The sequence below is a fragment of the Crocuta crocuta genome, unplaced genomic scaffold (genome assembly GCF_008692635.1).
Source record: "Crocuta crocuta isolate KB4526 unplaced genomic scaffold, BGI_CrCroc_1.0 scaffold95, whole genome shotgun sequence".
NCBI lineage: Eukaryota > Metazoa > Chordata > Mammalia > Carnivora > Hyaenidae > Crocuta > Crocuta crocuta.
This window is the reverse complement of record NW_027530971.1, coordinates 14128136-14147128: the sequence shown is the minus strand read 5'-3', so window position 1 is coordinate 14147128 and position 18993 is coordinate 14128136. Positions and strand designations below refer to the sequence as shown.

Genomic DNA, 18993 nt, shown 5'->3' with positions numbered 1-18993 from the left:
ACAAAAAAGGAGAATTACACACCAATATCCCTGATGCACATGGATTAAAAAATTCTCATCAAGAAACTGGCAAATCGAATTCCACAGTATATTTAAAGAATTATTCACCATGATCAAGTGGGCTTCATTCCTAGGTTGCAAGGGTGGTTTAATATTTGCAAATCCATCAATGTGATACATCACCTTATAGAAGAAAGGATAAGAATCATATGATCCTGTCAATAGATGCAGAAGAAGCAGCTGACAAAATACAGCATCCTTTCTTAATAAAAGCCCTCAAGAAAGTCAGCATAGAAGGAGCATATTTTAACATCAAACAAGCCATATATGAAAAGCCCACAGCTAATATCATCCTCAATGGGGAAAAACAGAGAGCTTTCCCCCTGAGATCAGGAACATGACAGGGCTGTCCACTCTTACCACCATTGCTTAACATAGTGTTGGAAGTCCTAGCCTCAGCAATCAGACAACAAAATGAAATAAAAGGCATCCAAATTGGCAAAGATGTCAAACTTTCACTTTTTGCAGATGACATGATACTCTACATGGAAAACCCAAAAGTCTCCACCAAAAAGCTGCTAGAACTGATACATGAATTCAGCAAAGTTGCAGGATACAAAATCAATGTGCAGAAATCAGTTGCATTTCTATACACCAAGAACGAAGCAACAGAAAGAGAAATCAAGAAATCGATCCCATTTACAATTGCACCGAGAACCATAAAATACCTAGGAATAAATCCACCCAAAGATGTAAAAGATCTGTATGCTGAAAACTATAAAAAACTTATGAAAGAAACTGAAGACACAAAGAAATGGAAAAACTTTCCATGCTCATGGATTGGAAGAACAAATATTGTTGAAATGTCAATACTACCTAAAGCAATCTACATATTCAATGCAATCCCAATCAAAATGGCACCAGCATTCTTCTCAAAGCTATAACAAACAATCCTAAAATTTGTATGGAACCACAAAAGACCCCGAATAACCAAAGTAATGTTGAAAAAGAAAACCAAAGTGGGAGGCATCACAATCCTGGGCTTTAGCCTCTACTACAAAGCTATAATCATCAAGACAGTATGGTATTGGCACAAAACCAGACACATAGACCAATGGAATAGAATAGAGAACCCAGAATAGCACCCACAAATGTATGGCCAACTAATCTTTGACAAAGCAGGAAAGAGTGTGCAATGGAAAAAAGACAATCTCTTTAGCAAATGGTGAGAGAACTGGACAGCAACATGCAGAATGAACCTGGACCACTTTCTTTCACTCTACACAAAAAATAAACTCAAAATAGATGAAAGACCTAAATGTGAGTAAGAAACCATCAAAACCCTAAAGAAGAAAACAGGAAACAACCTCTTTGACTTCAGCCACAGCAATTTCTTGCTCGACATGTCTCTGAAGGGAAGGGAAATAAAAGTAAAAATGAACTATTGGGACCTCGTCAAGATAAAAGCTTCTACACTGCAAAGGAAACAATTAACAAAACTAAAAGCAATCGACAGAATGGGAAAAGATATCTGCAAATGACATACCAGGTAAAGGGTTAGTATCCATAATCTATAAAGAATTTAACCAAACTCAACACCTGAAAATAAATAATCCAGTGAACAAATGGGCAAAAGACATGAATGGAAACTTTTCCAAAAAGCCATCCAGATGACCAACAGATACATGAAAAGATGCTCAGCATCACTCATCATCAGGGAAATACAAATCAAAACTACACTGAGATACCACCTCACACTGGTCAGCGTGGCCAAAATTAACAACTCAGGAAATATCAGATGCTGGTGCGGATGTGGAGAAAGGGGAACCCTCTTGCACTGTTGGTGGGAATGCAAACTGGTGCAGCCACTCTGAAAAACAGGGTGGAGGCTCCTCAAAAAATTAAAAATAGAACTACTCTACAACCCAGCAACAGCACTACTTGGAATTTATCCAAAGAATACAGGAGTACTGATTCATAGGGGCACATGTACCTCAATGTTTATCGCAGTGCTTTCAACAATAGCCAAATTAGGGAAAGGGCCCAAATGTCCATCAACTGATGAATGGATAAATAAAATGTGGTTTATATATACAGTGGAATACTACTTGGCAATGAGAAAGAATGAAATCCTGCCATTTGTAGCAATGTGGATGGAACTGGAGGGTATTATGCTAAGTGAAATAAGTCAGTTAGAAAAAGACAGGTATCATGTTTTCACTCATATGTGGAACTTAAGAAACTTAACAGAAGACTGTGGGGGAAGGGCAGGGAATAATAGTTTCAAACAGAGAGGGAGGCAAACCATGAGACTGTTAAATACAGAGAACAAACTGAGGTTGGATGGAGGGGTTGGGGAGAGGGGAAAACGGGTGATGGGCACTGAGGAGGGCACCTGCTGGGATGAGCACTGGGTGTGGCATGTAAGTGATGAATCAAGGGAATCTACCCCCAACCTGACAATATACTGTATGTTAGCCAAATTGACAATAAATTACATTTTAAAAAATAATAATAAAAAAATAAAAGTATAAGAAAAAAGCCAAACTTTTAAACAGTTATTTTAAATTTTCAATGTAATTCAAGACGTACAATGAAATAAACTATACAATACTGACCTCGTTATGGATTTTAGCCTTTATGAATTCAATATCTAAGACAGACAGATGCATTTGACACAGCAAATCAACAATGATACAAACACTGGACAAAAAAGTATATATCAAGACTGAAGGCAAACTGGAGTACTCATTTAGGTATACTTAGATATATCACCTCCTCAGAAGTGTATGTGTAAGGAACATTTAAGTCTGAATAGTTAAAAGTTTAAACTTGAGTCATATAGACTTGGGGCAGATACCAGTTACAATCTGTGAGACCTTGAGCAAGTGAGTAAACCCTCTTAGTTTTCTCATGGGATAAAAATAATTAGTAACTAGTGGTGATGGTAAATGACGATAATGGTATTCCTTGAACTACCAAAAATAACGTCATTCTATTGGCCTCTCTTTTCGTTCATATACAGTATTTTACCATGAATCCTAGCAACCTGCAAACAAAAACCTGTAGAACCCCTTCTCCAACATATTTCCTCTTTATTCTTTTTTATAACTTTGCCAAAAGAGTAGACTATGGGGTAAATGGAACAGCATTTCAAGTAGAGATATCCTTCTGAACCAAGAACTTTCCTTTTAGGATTTGTTAAAAATATATCATGTCCAGGACAATATTGCTCATAATTACAGGTCACCTAGACATATTTTGCAGGGAAACATAAAAAGTTTTGAATATCTCAGAGATGTGAATATGAGAAAGACTAAGATTTGAATCACCATAGTCATATGTGATATTATGGGCAAAGTGCGTCCCCCTGAAATTCATATGTTGAAATCCTAACCTTCAGAACCTCAGAATGTGACTGTATTTGGAGACAAGGTCTTCAAAGCGGTACTTAAGGTAAAATGAGATCATTAGGGTGGGCCCTAATCTGAGTGGCATCCTTGTAAGAAGAGTAAATGTGGACATAGACATGTACAGAGAAGACAAGGGAAGAGACGGTCACCTAAAAGTTAAGGAGGGACACCTGGAACAGGCTCCTTAGAAGAAACCAGTTCTGCTCCCTCTTGATCTTGGACTTCTCACCTCTAAGACTGTAAGAAAAATAAACATCTGTTATTTAAGCCATCCAGCCTGTAGTATCTTGTTATGTAAGCCCTAGCAAACTAACACAATTAGAAAGGAATACTAGAGTGTAAGCTCCAGGAGGATAGGAATTTTTGTCTTTTTTTGTTCATTGATGTATCCCAAGTACCTAGAGTGATGCCTCACACATAATAGGTGCTTAACAAATATTTGCTAAATGAGCTTAATAGCAGATTAATAAAAGCCTTCCTATAGATGCTCTACTAAATACCATCAACGTTTCAGTAATGCTCGTTATTCTCATAAGACTTAGGAACCTGGACTCTCAGTGCTCTTACCAGCTCCGTGGTTTAATTGGTCTGTGGCCACAGCCCAAATGTATAAAATCCTCTGGTGAAATTCTTAGTATGATTCAATTCCAGGAGTAATTTCCTAAAGAGAAGAGCTAATAAGATTAAAATGCTGCTGTAATACAATAAATGTGAATTAGTCCACATAGACAAACAGATCAAACTTGTTAGTTCCATCCTGAGGAAAATGCCACAAACAGATGTAACTTGTTCATATTGTTGTTCCCTCAAAAGTATCTGGCTGGCTGATTTCACTAAAGGCATTGAGAACAGCCTGGATTCCCAATTTAAAGGAAATAAATAATGATTCTCCTGTTGTTATGAAAGCATTTCTTGAGCGGACATAGGAAAATGACAGACTGAATTTCCTTCTGACTTATTCAATTACATGTTTTCATGGTGCATGTATGTCTTTAAACCAAATCCATGTCTTAATATCCTCACGATCACCATCAATCGATACTTAATTTGGTTCCCTAGAAACGGTAGGGAAATAACAGCAAAATAAAACATACAAGAAACATGGAAACTATACTCTGATTTTAACTTACATGCAAATATCCTTTAAATAACTGCTAGAGCAAAATAATCACCAAAATTATAATTGTTCTGTTAGAGGTGATAAGATTGTAAGCAATTCTCTCTTCAAATTATTTTTAATTTTATAGAAGTCTCCATTTTTAAAACATAAAGTTCTCAAAAACCATTCTAACCTCTAATCATTGCTGGAAGAAAACTCAGGATTAGAAATTCCCCCAAAGGAAGAGGATGACGTGCTAATATTTACTTTTAAAGTATACTTAATCAATACATTTATACAGAATACACAGGAGAAAGCCAGAACACACCAGTTTCATGGGCAAGCGAAATTCAGCATTTTAGAATCAATATCTGGAAACCTCATCCTGAAAGTAATTTAGAAATCAAGTCAAAGCTTGTTCTTGGTTTGGGCCTGGAATTAGTTCCCTGAACTGATGCAATCTGAAACCAAAGCCAACAAGTGTTTACCAAAGTCTTTGTTCCCAAAGGGAAAAGTCTCTTTTCTAATTCTCCAGGAGTAATGCTGTTGGGATTGCTGTGAGACTTGAGCAAAGATAGCAAGTAGGGGTGCAAACGTCCAAATCATTTTGAAATGTTTTCTTTTTCAGCAAAGTGAAAGCAGGTTTTTCATGATATGCAATTTGTAATCAAGCCCTCCTCTAGTGAAGGGCTTAATCGGCTACTGGTGCATTTGCTCCTTTTTCCTGGGAACCACAGCATAAACAGGAAGTACATGCCTCTGGGGCTTATTCATTGCGGAATGGAAAAAATGAAGCTGTGGATTTTCTCAAGGATGATTTAGAGAGGAAGGATCATTAAAGTAGTGTACTCCCCTCCTTATCTTCGCCAAGAGCCTTATAAACCAAATGACTGCCACAAGCTGCCCTCCACACCCAGGAAAATACAAACAGTTCTTTGCCCATATGTGACCGGAAGTCAGCTTTACAGCCCTGCTTCAGGCTTTTATCACATACCAGGAAAGATGGTCAGCTGCTGTCTTAACACCTGTTAGAATCTTGCCTGCTTCACTTTCCATCCTGACAGCCAGAAGCCTCCAGAGCTAAAATCACAAAGTCTACCATTTCATATTAACCAAATACCACAAGTGTTGGGTATTAGCCAACTACTGAGCAGACTAAAAAAAAAAAGTGCACAAGGGACATCTTTGTGATGATGGCATAGCTCTGTAGCTTGATAGCATTAGTGGTTACACCAATCTATGCACGGGACAGAAAGGCATAGAAACACACACACACACACACACACACACACCTTGTGCCACTGTCAATTCCCAAGCTCTGATACCTACTAGGTAAGTAAGGTGTGAGTAATCATTGCGGGAAAAGTGGGTACAGGGACACATAACCTCTCTGTACACTCTTTGCAACTTCCAGTCATATCTGTTTATTTCAAAATAAAATGTTTTTAGAAGTGCACCTTCTTGGGTACATCGGCATACTGACCGTTTCGCATCTGCACAACTCCGTGAGAATAAAACATAGCCTGGTTTTCGAGTGTAAGGTTTCAGCCAGCACCCAACACGAAACTTGAGGCTGGGAATACCCTCGCAGCTGCTTTGCCTGGGGCTTCCTTTCTGACCTCCAACACCGCCTGATCCCGTCTCAAATTGAGGTCACACCTCAAGATCACCTCTTTACAGAGAGGCCTTCCCTGCGCCCTCTAACCAAAGCAGACGCTCCCTGCTACTCTGAGTACCTCGGTCCCTTCGCTGCATTCCNTCCCCGCACCCCCCCCCAGGAGCCCGCCGCTCGGCACGTGGCAGGTGCTCTGGAGCCTGTGGAATAAACGCACCTCCCTGAGAGTCACTCCCTCCAGCTCCAGGGTGTCGCGTCCGTTCCTCCCGCTCGCAACCCACTGGTCCCCTCGGCCCGGGGCCCTCGGTGCCTCCCTCTCCGCCACACCGGTGCCCCTCCGCCTCCTCGCCTCCACGCGGATCCCACCCGACCAGGGAGGGCGCCATTTTCCTCTAACTCGTCTGCCCAGAGGGCTGCCCCGTTTGCCCCTTTTCCTCAGGCTCCCTCCTCAGCCCCCTCCCCAATATCTTCAGCCACCGTCCGGCGCTCTGCGGCGCCCTCCCCTCCTTTCCGGTGCCGCCCCTAGCCTGGAACCCTCGCCCGCGGCCGCCGCGCCTCTCACACCACGCCCCTCAGTCCGCGGGCCGCGCGGGAGGCACCCACCTTGCTGTCGCGCGGGAGGGGCGGGAGGAGGGCGTGGCCTCTTCCATACTGAGCTTGGATTGGCCGGGCCTCGGGGAGGGGGCGGGACTGCAAGCTGGGTCTAGTTCCCGGGTCTCCGCCGGGCGTACTTCGCGGCTTCGGCTCCGGCTTCGGCGACTGGGACAGGACAGCGTTGTCTCCGGCTCCGGCAACATGGCTGAGAAGCGGCACACAGGGGACGCCGAAGCCCGGAGGCTCCCCGACTCCTTCAGGGGTGAGCCCCGCGCCGTCGCCCGCCTCCACCCAACCCTTCCCTCGCGAACGAGCCCCAGCCTGGGAGTCCCAGGCTCGTCTCCGCCGTTTTTAAGCCGTGCGACCGCTGCTTTAAGCTCCGGTGACGCCGAGAATAGCGAACCCTGCTTCGCGGGCTGGGGGGTCAGGTTTAGGGATGTTAGGGTGCAGAGTGCACAGCGGCGTGCCTGGCACACGAGGGACGCACTCACTGCAGGGCACGTTTCCAATACCAAAGCCATAGCAGGGGCCCGAGTGCTCCAGCCGTTGCCTCATGGCTGGCCCTGCACCCCCGCTTTGCGGTCGTTATCTCTTGGCACGCATGCTGGCAAGGAAATGCTTAAGTGACTCGCGGCCGGCGNCCCCTTCTCTGGAGCTGGAAGGAATCCCTGCTCCCCCAGCCCCACCCACCCCTTAATTTCATTTTAAGAAGCAAGACCGACCTGTGAGATTTTGCCCCTAGCCCCTCACATATGTTTGCAAAGAAAAGAAAGTCTCTTTTTGGCATTCTTCCTCTCTCTTTCCAGCTTCACTTTCTGCCCTATCCTGCCCCCTCTCTACTCTCCTCGTCCTGGGGACCTCGTTTTTTACGCTTTTGTTTCTCACAAGGAACTCATAAGTACCCCCACCCTACCAGGGCCTTCCCTGTCCTGAAGGTGGAAACCGCTCGAGTGGCTCAATTTTGTTCCCCTGTGAAGGAACTAATACTCTTGAGAGGGTTATCACCTTGAACCTTTATTGGCTAACTCCTTGGGGGTGGGGGGTGGGGGTTACAATAGAGGTGACAAACCTCCAGGGGTGCTGGTTCCCTCCCTGGGGCCTGCTCATAGTGATCCGAAGGAATTATTTGTGAGGATGGAATTTCAGGCAGGATGATATACTGAAAGACATTTTAGGGGCCTGGGTGGGCTTTTCCAGCACCCCACAAAGGACACTATAATGGACTTAACTTCTTCCGATTGTAAAGACAGCCTTGTCCACCCATCTAATTTAAGTCCCATTTCCTTTGCCCAGTGATCCTTCGCAGGAGCATCAACAGAATTCTCCCTCACTTTTCTCTGCTAAGCACCTTGGAGAGTTGTCTTCCCAAATCAGCAATGTAACAGGAAGGCTGTATTTGAAGCAACTGATACTCGAAGGGGTTAAATTACTTCAGAGTCACACAGTTTATAAGTAATGGAGCCATATTTTAAATCTGAGTTTGACTCTACAGCTTGCTGTCTGCCTCTTTCATAGTGGGTTGTCTTTTCCTAGATAGGAAGGTGGCGGGGGATGCTCTCCTCTGTGCCCTGACCTTCTGGTGGGAGACAGAAGGACGGTGAGGACAGTGTTAGCAGTTTGGTGAAACTGTTACCTGTTTGTAGAGGTTCTTCGGGAATACGCATGATCTTTATTCTTCATGTTCCCCTTTTTGAGTTGCTTTTCGTGATCACAGACTAGGTTCCACTTCTAAGTTCTTTTTCTTGGTTCTATGATTAACTTTTTTTTTTTAAGACAGAAATGCTTTTCAGAATCTAATGAAAACTATGCGCCCCTCAGAAAATTATACATACCAAAAAAATTTTGCATAGTCTGAGTTGTCTTTAAATATATATATACGTGTGTGTGTGTGTGTGTGTAAACCTTAGAGAGCCAACACAGATACAAAAGCCATTACTAGAATTTATTAAATAGCAGTGGATTGATTGCTTGCCACGTGTCAAACATAGCCTAAGTGCTTTACAAACATTATCTAATTGCAACCCTCTAACAACTCCACAAGGAAAACATTACCCACCATTTTACAGCAAGGAAACCAGAGCTCAGGGCAGGAGAATCACACATGTGTGTGATTCAGGGCTAGGTTTCAAACCTGGGCTCTGTGGTTTTTCCAAACCATTTTCCCTATCCTACAGCTACCTCCAAAATGTGTGCCCAAACAGGAGCACCTGGGTGGCTCAGTTGGTTAAACGTCCAACTTAAGCTCAGGTCATGATCTCACGGTTGTGAGTTCAAGCCCCGAGTCCAGCTCTGTGCTGGCTGCTCAGAGCCTAGGGGCTGCTTTGGATTCTGTGTTTCCTGTTCTCTCTCTCCCTCCTCTACTCGCACTCTGTCTCTCTCTTTCTCTCTATCTCTCTCTCTCCGAAAATAAATAAACATTAAAAAGTTTTAAATGTGGGGCGCCTGGGTGGCTTAGTCGGTTGAGCGTCCGACTTTCACTTAGGTCATGATCTCGCGGTTCGTGGGTTCGAGCCCCGCGTCGGGCTCTGTGCTGACTGCCAGCTCAGAGCCTGGAGCCTGTTTCAGTCTGTGACTCCCTCTCTCTCTGACCCTCCCCTGCTCACGCTGTCTCACTCTCTCTCCTAGAAATAAATAAAAAACACATTAAAAAAAAAAGTTTTAAATGTATATCTGAACAAAGGGCTTTGTCAAACATCAGTACTTCATTGAAGGTGAGAGACAACAAAGAAAGCCCAGAAGAACCTAGCTTCGATACAGACCTCTTGAATAATACATCCCCAGAAAGCTGCTTCTGAAGGAAGCAGTGGAATATAAAAGCCCAAACACTATCCTGTTAAGATTTTGCTGACAGTTAGTCTTAGGAATGTAAATATGACCAAACCCAGGCAAGACCACTTTTTCTTAAAGACAGTGCATTCACTTTGTAATGGTATAATGCAGGTGGATTGCAAAGAAATGTATTATTGTAATTAAGAGTCATGTCAACAGAATATATTCCTTTGGGAGAATGCCTGAAAATAAGCAGAATCAAGGGACTGATTTGTTTATTTCAGTTGTACAGTTCATCAGATTGGGGAGAACTTTGTAACTTCTTTAATAATTAATCTGAGTTAAACCATCAATGGTCATAAAGTAACTCAAACCAGTGACCAAGTGTACTAAAGCTGGCTCATTTTATATATATATAAATGGTTGTCACGATAATACACTCTAAAATGTGGAAAGAGAAAAGGTAGAGATTATGGTCAATAGCAAAAAGGAAGTATGTGTCAATTCTCCTTCCTCCATTCTTTCTGAATCTTTGTCTGTATTCTGAGGCTAGTAAAGGCCCAAGCATTTGGCCTGATGTTTCAGTAGATTAGCCTTTGAAGATGCGAGCGATAAAGTATCTGTCGTAAGATATCACACAATAAAAATTATACTAACCTTGCCCGGTTGTAAATGCACTTATGGTAAGGTGGCATAGCATAGTAAAATGGGGGTGGAATTCAGAATTCAAGGATCTGAACTGAGATCTCAGTACCATCACTTACTACCTGGGTCACCTTGGGCAGGTCTCAGCCTGCTGAGTCAATTCCTCCTCTCTACCTTGGGCATAATCTTACCGCAGTAACTGTCTCCCAGAGTTTCAAGAATCAAATGAGAAACTTTAACAGTGACTATTCAGAAAACCTGGTAAATTATAGAGGAAACTAAAATTTATGGACAAGAAGTTGTATGAAAGACAGTCCTGCCCAAATGTGGTCTGTTTCTCCTCCACAGACAGAGTCCCCAGGCAGATTGTTAGGCTTGATATTTTCTTTGGGGTGTTTAGGTCCCAGAAGGCAAGTCACTTACTAAAAAGTTTATTCCTACAAGCTGTATCAATATGATCTTAACGTTATGATAAAAATAACAGCTGCTGTTTATTGAATACTTCCTAAGTGTCAAGCACTTTACTTTTGTTTTTATATGAGATGAGTATTGTTCTTTTCCCTCATGTTACTACTGAGAAAAGCTAGTGGTAGAATTGGAATCTGACACCAAAATCCTGAACTCTTAGCCACTGTTTAGCTTGTTGGCCTCGGTTGAGAATTGGGAACCTTATGATTTAGTTTCCTTATGCAACTGTTCCCCATTTTTTAAAAGTAAGCATTATGTCCAATGTGGAGCATGAATTCATAACCCCGAGATCAAGAGTTGCATGTTTGCTGACTGAGACAGCCAGGAGCCCCTTGTTTCCCACTTTTTAGTGGGATGTTGCCCTCCAAACACTTTTATGGGAAAAACTTAATTGTAGATGCTTTTAAGACGTCCAAGTAAAGGAGCTGGAAAAAAACAAAAAACAACAGAAGTAGGAGGGTTTTGTTCTCTTAATATATTTCAGGACTAGTCTAAATGTAATTAACTTAATAACATTATGAAATTGTTTTTCTCTCCAGTTTTTCTGGACATGACTGTTTTTATCTTGCCAGCTGTGGGCCATATTCAGGTCACACATACTCATTCTGACAACTGCTTTGGGACAGAGGACGGTTCTGAACTGTATTCTGGGGGCTTGTCTGCTGACATGTAGATCCAGCCTGTCTCGCCTAAAGGCCTGTCCTTCCCCCAAAGAAACAGCAGACTCACTCAGCTCATTCAACAATTATTTACTTGGCAAATGTTTTCTGAGTACCTGTTATGCTTTAGATGTCTGTCATGTTCGCTCATTTACTCTTCATACTAACCCTCTGAGGAGCTACTCTTTTTTAATGAGTAGGCTGAAGTGCAGAGAAGTCAGATACTTTCACAAAATCACATGACTAATAGGTGGCAAAGCCAGCTTTGAAGCCATCACGCTGCACTGTTTTAAGAAGACCAAAATCTGTGAAGAAGGTAGACCTTGAACAGGATAATTATAAATGTGAGACATACATATATATGTATATATTATATATATATGTGTGTGTGTATATATATACACACACACACACACATATATATATACATATATATATGTATTTTTAAATAGGCTCCACGTCCAATGTGGAGCCTGAACTCATGACCCTGGGATCAAGAGTCGCATGCTCCATCCTACAGAGCCAGCCAGGCACCCCAATAAATGTTTTTTTTAGAGAGGGTGAAGGGCTATAGGCAATTAGGAAATGGGGGTCCTATTTAAGACTCAGGAGGTTCAAATTTAAAATTACTCATGACACTCTCACCTCTTTTTCCTCTTGCTTTATGGCTAGAAACAGTCAAATGAAGGAAAGCTACAGAAAATACCCAAGATGTTTGGGAAAGAAAATATTTACACATATTTAAGTTCCTTACTGTTTTAGAGCTAAGCAAAAGACTCCCTTGTATTGGAAATCTTCCTTAAAAGGAATTGTCCATTCCCTTTTTCTTATATCTTATGGTAAATACATTTTAAGATTTGTGATTCAGATCCCATAATGGTTCACCAGTATTGGTTCTTCTTCTTCTTTTTTTTTTTTAATGTTTATTTATTTTGAGAGGGAGAGAGAGGATCCCAAGCAGGCTGTGCGCTGTCAGCACACAGCCCAAAACAGGGCTCGATCCCACAAACCGTGAAATCATGACCTGAACCAAAATGAAGAATCAGACGCTTAACTGATGGGGCCACCCAGGCGCCCCAGTATCAGTTCTTTTGATCCAGTGCATGTAGCCACGTATGGCTTGTATTAAATAGTTTGTAATAAGGAGGAAAAAGTACCGTCTCCAAGTCATGGCTCTTAACTTGATATCATCTGGCCTGTAGCCACTCCAGCCCAGAGAATAATTTCTTCCCTAGAGGTTCAGGATTAGGGCATTCGAAGAACTGTAAACCATGCCTAATTAAAGTAATCATTTGAAAGATGGATTATAGTGTGTGTTCCTTTGCTTTGAAAGCCTCCAACTAAATGCCATTGTTTCTTTAACATGCATTTATTGAGCCCCTATTGTGTGCTCAGCTCTGCCCCTCTGTCACTCCACCTGGTGTAATGTTTCTCTCTGTGGTGTGTTGCCTTCATTTTTGTTTCTCTCTTCACTTTATTTTCCTCCATTTCTCTTCTTCTGTTGTTTCCTTTCCTTCTTGTCTATGTAAATTCCAGGCATTTGAAAAACTCAGTCGTACTAAAATTTTGATTATATGTCATCATTAATGAAGTATGTCTTATATTTACATTTGCTTATTTTTCTGCCCTTTGGCCTGTTTCCACCTTGAATTTTTACTTCATCAAGTCTTTTAGAGCCCTTGTTTTATTTTTTAAAATTTTAAAAATGTTTTATTTATTTCTTAGAGAGAGAGAGAGAGAGAGACAGTGTGAGCAGGGGAGGGTCAGAGAGAGGGAGCCACAGAATCCAAAGCAGCCTCCAGGCTATGAGCTAGCTGTCAGCACAGAGCCCGACGCGGAGCTTGAACCCACGAGCGTGAGATCATGACCTGAGCCGAAGTCGGACGCTCAACCGACTGAGCCACCCAGGTGCCCCTAGAGCCCTTGTTTTAAAACAAAGGAGAGAGAAACGGAGGATCGGGAAACTGTAGCCTTACTTGAAAACCTGAGAGAAAGATCAAATATATTATTTAACTCATGATATTCTCCTCAAATACAGAGCTAGGACTTAAACCAGGGATGGGCCACATAGCCTGTGGACCAGATCTGGCTGATTGCCTGTTTTTCTGTGGCCCACAAGCTAAGAATACTTTTTACATTTATAAGTGTTTTTTCTTTCCCAAAAAAGGAGAAGATTGGGACACCCAGGCGGTACAGTCAGTTGAACATCTGATTCTTGATCTCAGCTCAGGTCATGATCTGACGGTTCCGGAGCTGGAGCCCTGCATCGGGCTCTGCACTAGTGGCACGGAGCCTGCTTGGGATTCTATCTCTCCTCTCTGCCGCTCCTCTGTTTGCACGCTCGCTCGTTCTCTGAAAATAAATAAACCTTTTTTTTAAAAAAGAATATTTTGTTATGCATGAAAATTATGTGAAATTCAGATTGCCGCATCCATGAGATTCACTGGAACACAGCTCGCACACCTGTGCGCCTGTTACCTGCGCCTGCTTCTGCAGGACAGTGACGGCGACAGACCGTCTGGCCTACAAAGGCTAACGTTTCTGGTCCTTTACAGGAAAGTGTGGCAAATCCTGACGTAGACTCTCTGGTGAGGGATAGCGGTGGCCAAAAAGAACACTTATATCCTGAATATTTGTGTTTTTAAGAAAAATTCAAATATTGCCAAGACCTTTCATTTCCACCCACTGTTTCCCCTTAAAAAAGTGCTGTTAGGACCATGCTGTTAGTATGTGTGTTTGAGGCCAAATTCCTAGCCCTCTTATCTCTCCCCACCCAGACTGCACTGTTCTTGGCAATTCACAACATGAAGTGTTTCAGTTGCATTCCGGGAAAGGGGAAGGAAAAGATTGTCCTTTAAATGCTGCTTTTCAGGCATTGCAGCAATCCTTAGGCTCATCCTTTTCTTCCTTGTGTGTAATAACGCAGATGACTCTGAGTTAGATTTTCAGATATTGTGTAAGACCTTTCTGGCCTTTCCCTGAAGAGGAAATCTAACCTCTTGAACTTTAGAATAAAATCTCAGTGATAAATGGAATTTATTATTGCACATGATCTCCAGTAATGCCAAGTTCAGTAGACCTTAAAGTGAATCAGCTGATACCATATCATTAACAACATGTAGTGCTCTGAAATTATGCCTGCGGGATCCTTTTGCAAAGATTATTTTATTGCTTTTTTTAAGCTAGCCCAACAAAAATTACTGTACAACTTGTGGGTTTTTTTTTTTAAATTTGTTTCGTGATTTTGTTTGTTCTGTCTCTTCGCAGAAAGTCTTTTTGTTTTATTACTTTGGGACTCCAGGAGGAATATTTCATACCTACTTTACAAATTTTTGTAAATATTTAGAAAGGTATATGAGGAACCTGCTTGTGGCCAACATGTGATAAACATTGAGTAAATGGTTATTATTGTTAATTATAAAAGATACTTCCAGAATGAGAGAAATTTAAGAATTGTGTGATTTCATCTTTTCAACAAAATTCATTTACATAGCAAAGATGCTTGGAAATTTTGCTAAGTGTATATGCATTGAAGCACAGTTTCTGTTTGAGAAAATTAGAACCTAATTGTTCATTAGAGGGAGCAATGGAATATTATTCAACCTTTAATAATAAAGAATATGTACTGACATGAAAAGATATTCATAATTGGGGAAAAGCAGATTGAAAATTATTATGTATAACATTTTTTTTTAAAAAGTAGAATAGGAAAGGTTTAAAAGACAGAGAGCAAGGCAGAAAATAATTGCCATCTAGAAAAAATGAAGGTATAGATCATTTTTCTTTTAAAATAAGAGAAAAAATGATGTTTTTTAAAATCTATGTTAGTCCCCTGAAGATAAGCCCTATTTGAATATTCAGTTAAACAGTGTTCATGTATAAACTTATATCCATTTTCAAAACCTTGCTTTGATTAGTTAAAAATTTATTTTGGGGCACCAGGGTGGCTCAGTCAGTTGAGTGTCAACTTCGGCTCAGGTCATGATCTCATGGTTGGGTTTGAGCCCCACATCGGGCTCGCTGCTGTTGGTGCAGAGCCTGCTTCAGATCCTCTGTCCGCCTTTCTCTTTGCCCCTCCCTCCTCTCAAAAATAAATAAATATTACAAAAATTATTTTTATGCAGTTTTCAGAAGAGTTTTATAGTAAAAGAAAATATAAACCATGGCCAAGCAGTGTCTACAGCCAAGTATCATGGGGTCACAAATCTTTAGGAGTATCCCACCTGGCCAAGTACGAACACATATATCAACCAAAATATCTCAGGAATACCGACTGCTCATCATTTATCTTTTACCTCCTACATCTAGTGGAGAGGATGCAATCTTCAAGGTAATGAATGAGAAACTTGAAGGAAATGAATTTCATGAAATTTAGGGGAGTAACTAAGAATTTCTATTCCTCTGGCCCATGAATGGCAGACGACAAAGAGTTCATTAGTAGCTTGGTGAAGTATAAGCCTCACTCACCTATCTGAGGAATGTGACTTGTGTACATACCTTTATGAGCTATAACCAGATGGGGAAGAATTTCAAGGGTTGAGAATGGGATAGTTCTAAAGGCACCAGAATAACATGAAATGGTGCCATTCCCCAGTGTACACATAGATTTTAATTGAGTTTTTAATCTATTTATTTTGAGAGAGAGCAAGCAGGGAAGGGACAGAGAGAGAGGGAGAGAAAGAATCCCAAGCAGGCTCTGCACTACCAGCGCAGAGCCCAACACAGTGTTCGAACTCACGAACAGTGAGATCATGACCTGAGCCAGGATCAAGAGTCAGATGCTTAACCAGCAGAGCCACTAGGTGCCCCTGCATGGATTATTTTCAGCTGAGCACTTGAGATGTGAAAGTCCAAGTCCAGTTTTCCAGATATGCACCTCTTTCTTATTGCTCTTGATTTGTAATCCCGTATATTCATTTGGGAATTTTAAAAATAATGTCATAACAGAAAGTGGGCACGTGCACACCCATGCACACAAATACACGAAGAAAGACTGGGCTCAAATAAGAGAAGAATAAGAAGAAACATCCCTGCCCTCAGAAAGTTTCTAGTCTTATATGTTAAGGACACAGAGCTTTGTACTTTGACTGGAGAGGGGAGGTTTGGGGCAGTATTTTAGTACCAAATGCTGTCAGAGAAGTATTTGACCAGTCTGTTCCTTGTTTGGAATCCATTTCACTTTGGAAGCCTAGACCTGAGCCTGGCAAAGAGCCTTGAGACTCTTTTGCTATAAATAGGCACAACCGGAATTAAGAGGCCTTTCCTCTGTACGAACATCAGATTTCATTCTCAGAACTCCTGCCATACTTTCCCAGTCTGGATCCTGTCTTGAGAAAGTGCTCCAGACCCGAAAACATTTTTCATGAGGATTTTTTTTTTTTAATTCAGAGACGGAGGACCAAAGGAGTGAATTGACTTAGAACAGAGGCTCTGGAGCAAGCTGATCTATGTTCAAATCCCAGATCCTCCTCCATCGTGTGACCTTGGGAAAGCTTTCTTTTTTCAGTTACCTCCTTTATAAAACAGAATTAAAAATACTTAACTTCAGGGGCACCCGGTGGCTCAGTTGGTTAAGCATCCAGCTCTTGATTTTAGCTCAGGTCATGACCTTGTGGTTGGTGAGTTGCAGCCCCACGTTGGGCTCTGCCAGTGACAGTGCAGAGCCTGCTTGGGATTCTCTCTCTCCCCCTCTCTCTCTCTGTCCCTCCCCTGCTTATGCATGCATGCTCTCTCTCAAAACAAACAAACAAACAAACATTAAAAAATAGTTTAGGGACACCTGGCTGGCTTAGTCAGTTGGGTGACCAACTTTAGCTCAGGTCATGAGCTCAGGTGGGTTCAAGCCCCAAGCTGAGTTCTGTGCATACAGCCTGGAGCCTGCTTTGGATTCTGTGTCTCCCTCTCTCTCTGCCCCTCCCCTGCTTGCCCTCTGTCTTCTGTCTCTCTCAAAAATAACAAATAAAGCGTTAAAAAATATTTTAAAAAATACTTAACTTCACAGGGCTTGGAAAGAGCAAAATGAGATACACATCTAAAGTAACTGAACACAGTGCCTATAACAAACCATTTAAAAATGGCTGCTGTGATTATTGTCAGTTGTGATAATGCCTGACGGAGCTTTCTGCACAGGCAGCCTTGTGGCCTTGCTTGGAGTACCCTCACAGTAACTATGTCTACGACCTCACACATTTTAACTTAGAAACTTCCAGGAGATGAACTTTGAGCACTTTTATTCAAGTATGCATAGGACATTTGTTTACCTCCCACTATGACACAGAATCAGAAAAACTGCAAAGTCCTATATAACATATATTCCTGCTCCTTCATCCTGTGTTTCAGAGCACTTGACCTGCCAGCTTGTATCTCTTCTTTCTCAAGGTCTCAGCCTGAACACTGCTTATTTCTTGACCCACCATTTATTCAAAACCCTGTCTCGCTGTTATCTTTGCCCTTCTGAGCCGTAGCACGTGCCTGGCCTACCTCTTCCCCCCTTGCCAATCTCCCTCTCAGTATTGAAACCGCTCCTGGAAATAGAGCAGACCCTTTCAGTGGTTGATAAGAAAAGTGGTAGTTTTCCTTGGCCTTCAAAATCCCTCTGCCCTCCACCAAGAGGAAAAACTAACTAAAAATGAGGAAGACTCTGGATACAGAAAGTGGAAAAACACAAGCCAGGAAGTGAAAGGGGTTTCCCAGGATGGTAGTGAAAGGCGGTCACTGGGACAGCCACTCACACCACCCAGGAGACCAAGTCCAGAGCTGGCTCCAAGAAAGACTCTTAGCAGGTGAAATTGGTGGAGGACCTGACCCTTGGGAGAGGAGATTGAGATCATTGATGAGCGGTTTGAGGCTGAATCAATAAGTACATTAAAACCTAAGCAAAGGTGAGGGGGCACCTGGGTAGCTCAGTTGGTTAAATGTCTGATTCCTGATTTCAGCTCAGGTCATGATCTCATGGTTCATTAGTCTGAGCCCTGCATTGGGCTCTGCACTCACAATGCAAAGCCTGCTTGGGATTCTCTCTCTCTCTCTCTCTCTCTCTCTCTGCCCTTCTCCTGCTCTGTCTCTCTCAAAATAAATAAATAAAATAAACTTTAAAAAAAACCCTCAGCAAAGGGAAAAACCAAGATAGTGGAGAAAAACAAAAAGTTGCATGGGACAGAAAAATGAATTAGATGTCCCTGTGTGGCTTAGTTTTGAATTGCATTTATAGATGCATGAAATGTAAAATTGTATCATGAGCACACAAAAATTATGTAATTAGAAAGATGGGTATATTTATGGGGTGGGGCAAAGCTAAATCCCCTTCCGCAGTGGAAAGTCAGTAAGTAATGCTCAAAATGAAGAAAATAGCAAGGAACAAAATCAGCATATTATTTAGAAACATGGGGGTGATCTACCAAAATACTCAGCCAACAGAGCAGTTGCCTTTGAAGAAAGAAAAACAGAGAGGTAAGCAGGGGAGTGCTCTCTTTTTGTATTAGTCTTATAGAACTTCTGGACTTTTTAAACTTTATGAAAGTATAACTGATAAAAAAATTAGAAAAAGCACAGATGCATAGCAACAAAGGCTGAAAAAGAAGGTGAAAATAATAGAAGGGAGAAAAATAGGTTACACATTTTATTTCTTTATAAAGATGTGTGTGTACAAGAAAAAGGTTTGGAAGCATACTTACAAACTCTGGATTGAGTAATTTTCCCCTTCGTCTTCATACTTTTCTGAATTTCTTGCAA

The 18993-nt window shown here is 41.7% G+C and overlaps 1 protein-coding gene across 1 annotated transcript in view; it reads left to right on the top strand.

Moving 5' to 3' along the window:
• Nucleotides 1-6848: 6848 nt before the first annotated feature.
• Nucleotides 6849-18993, top strand: part of STOM (stomatin) — a 29685-nt gene continuing 17540 nt past the window's right edge. The window contains exon 1 of the mRNA XM_077769961.1: nucleotides 6849-6983. Within this exon, the coding sequence (XP_077626087.1) occupies nucleotides 6923-6983 (61 nt within the window). The 5' untranslated portion in view covers nucleotides 6849-6922. The remainder of the gene's footprint in view (nucleotides 6984-18993) is intronic.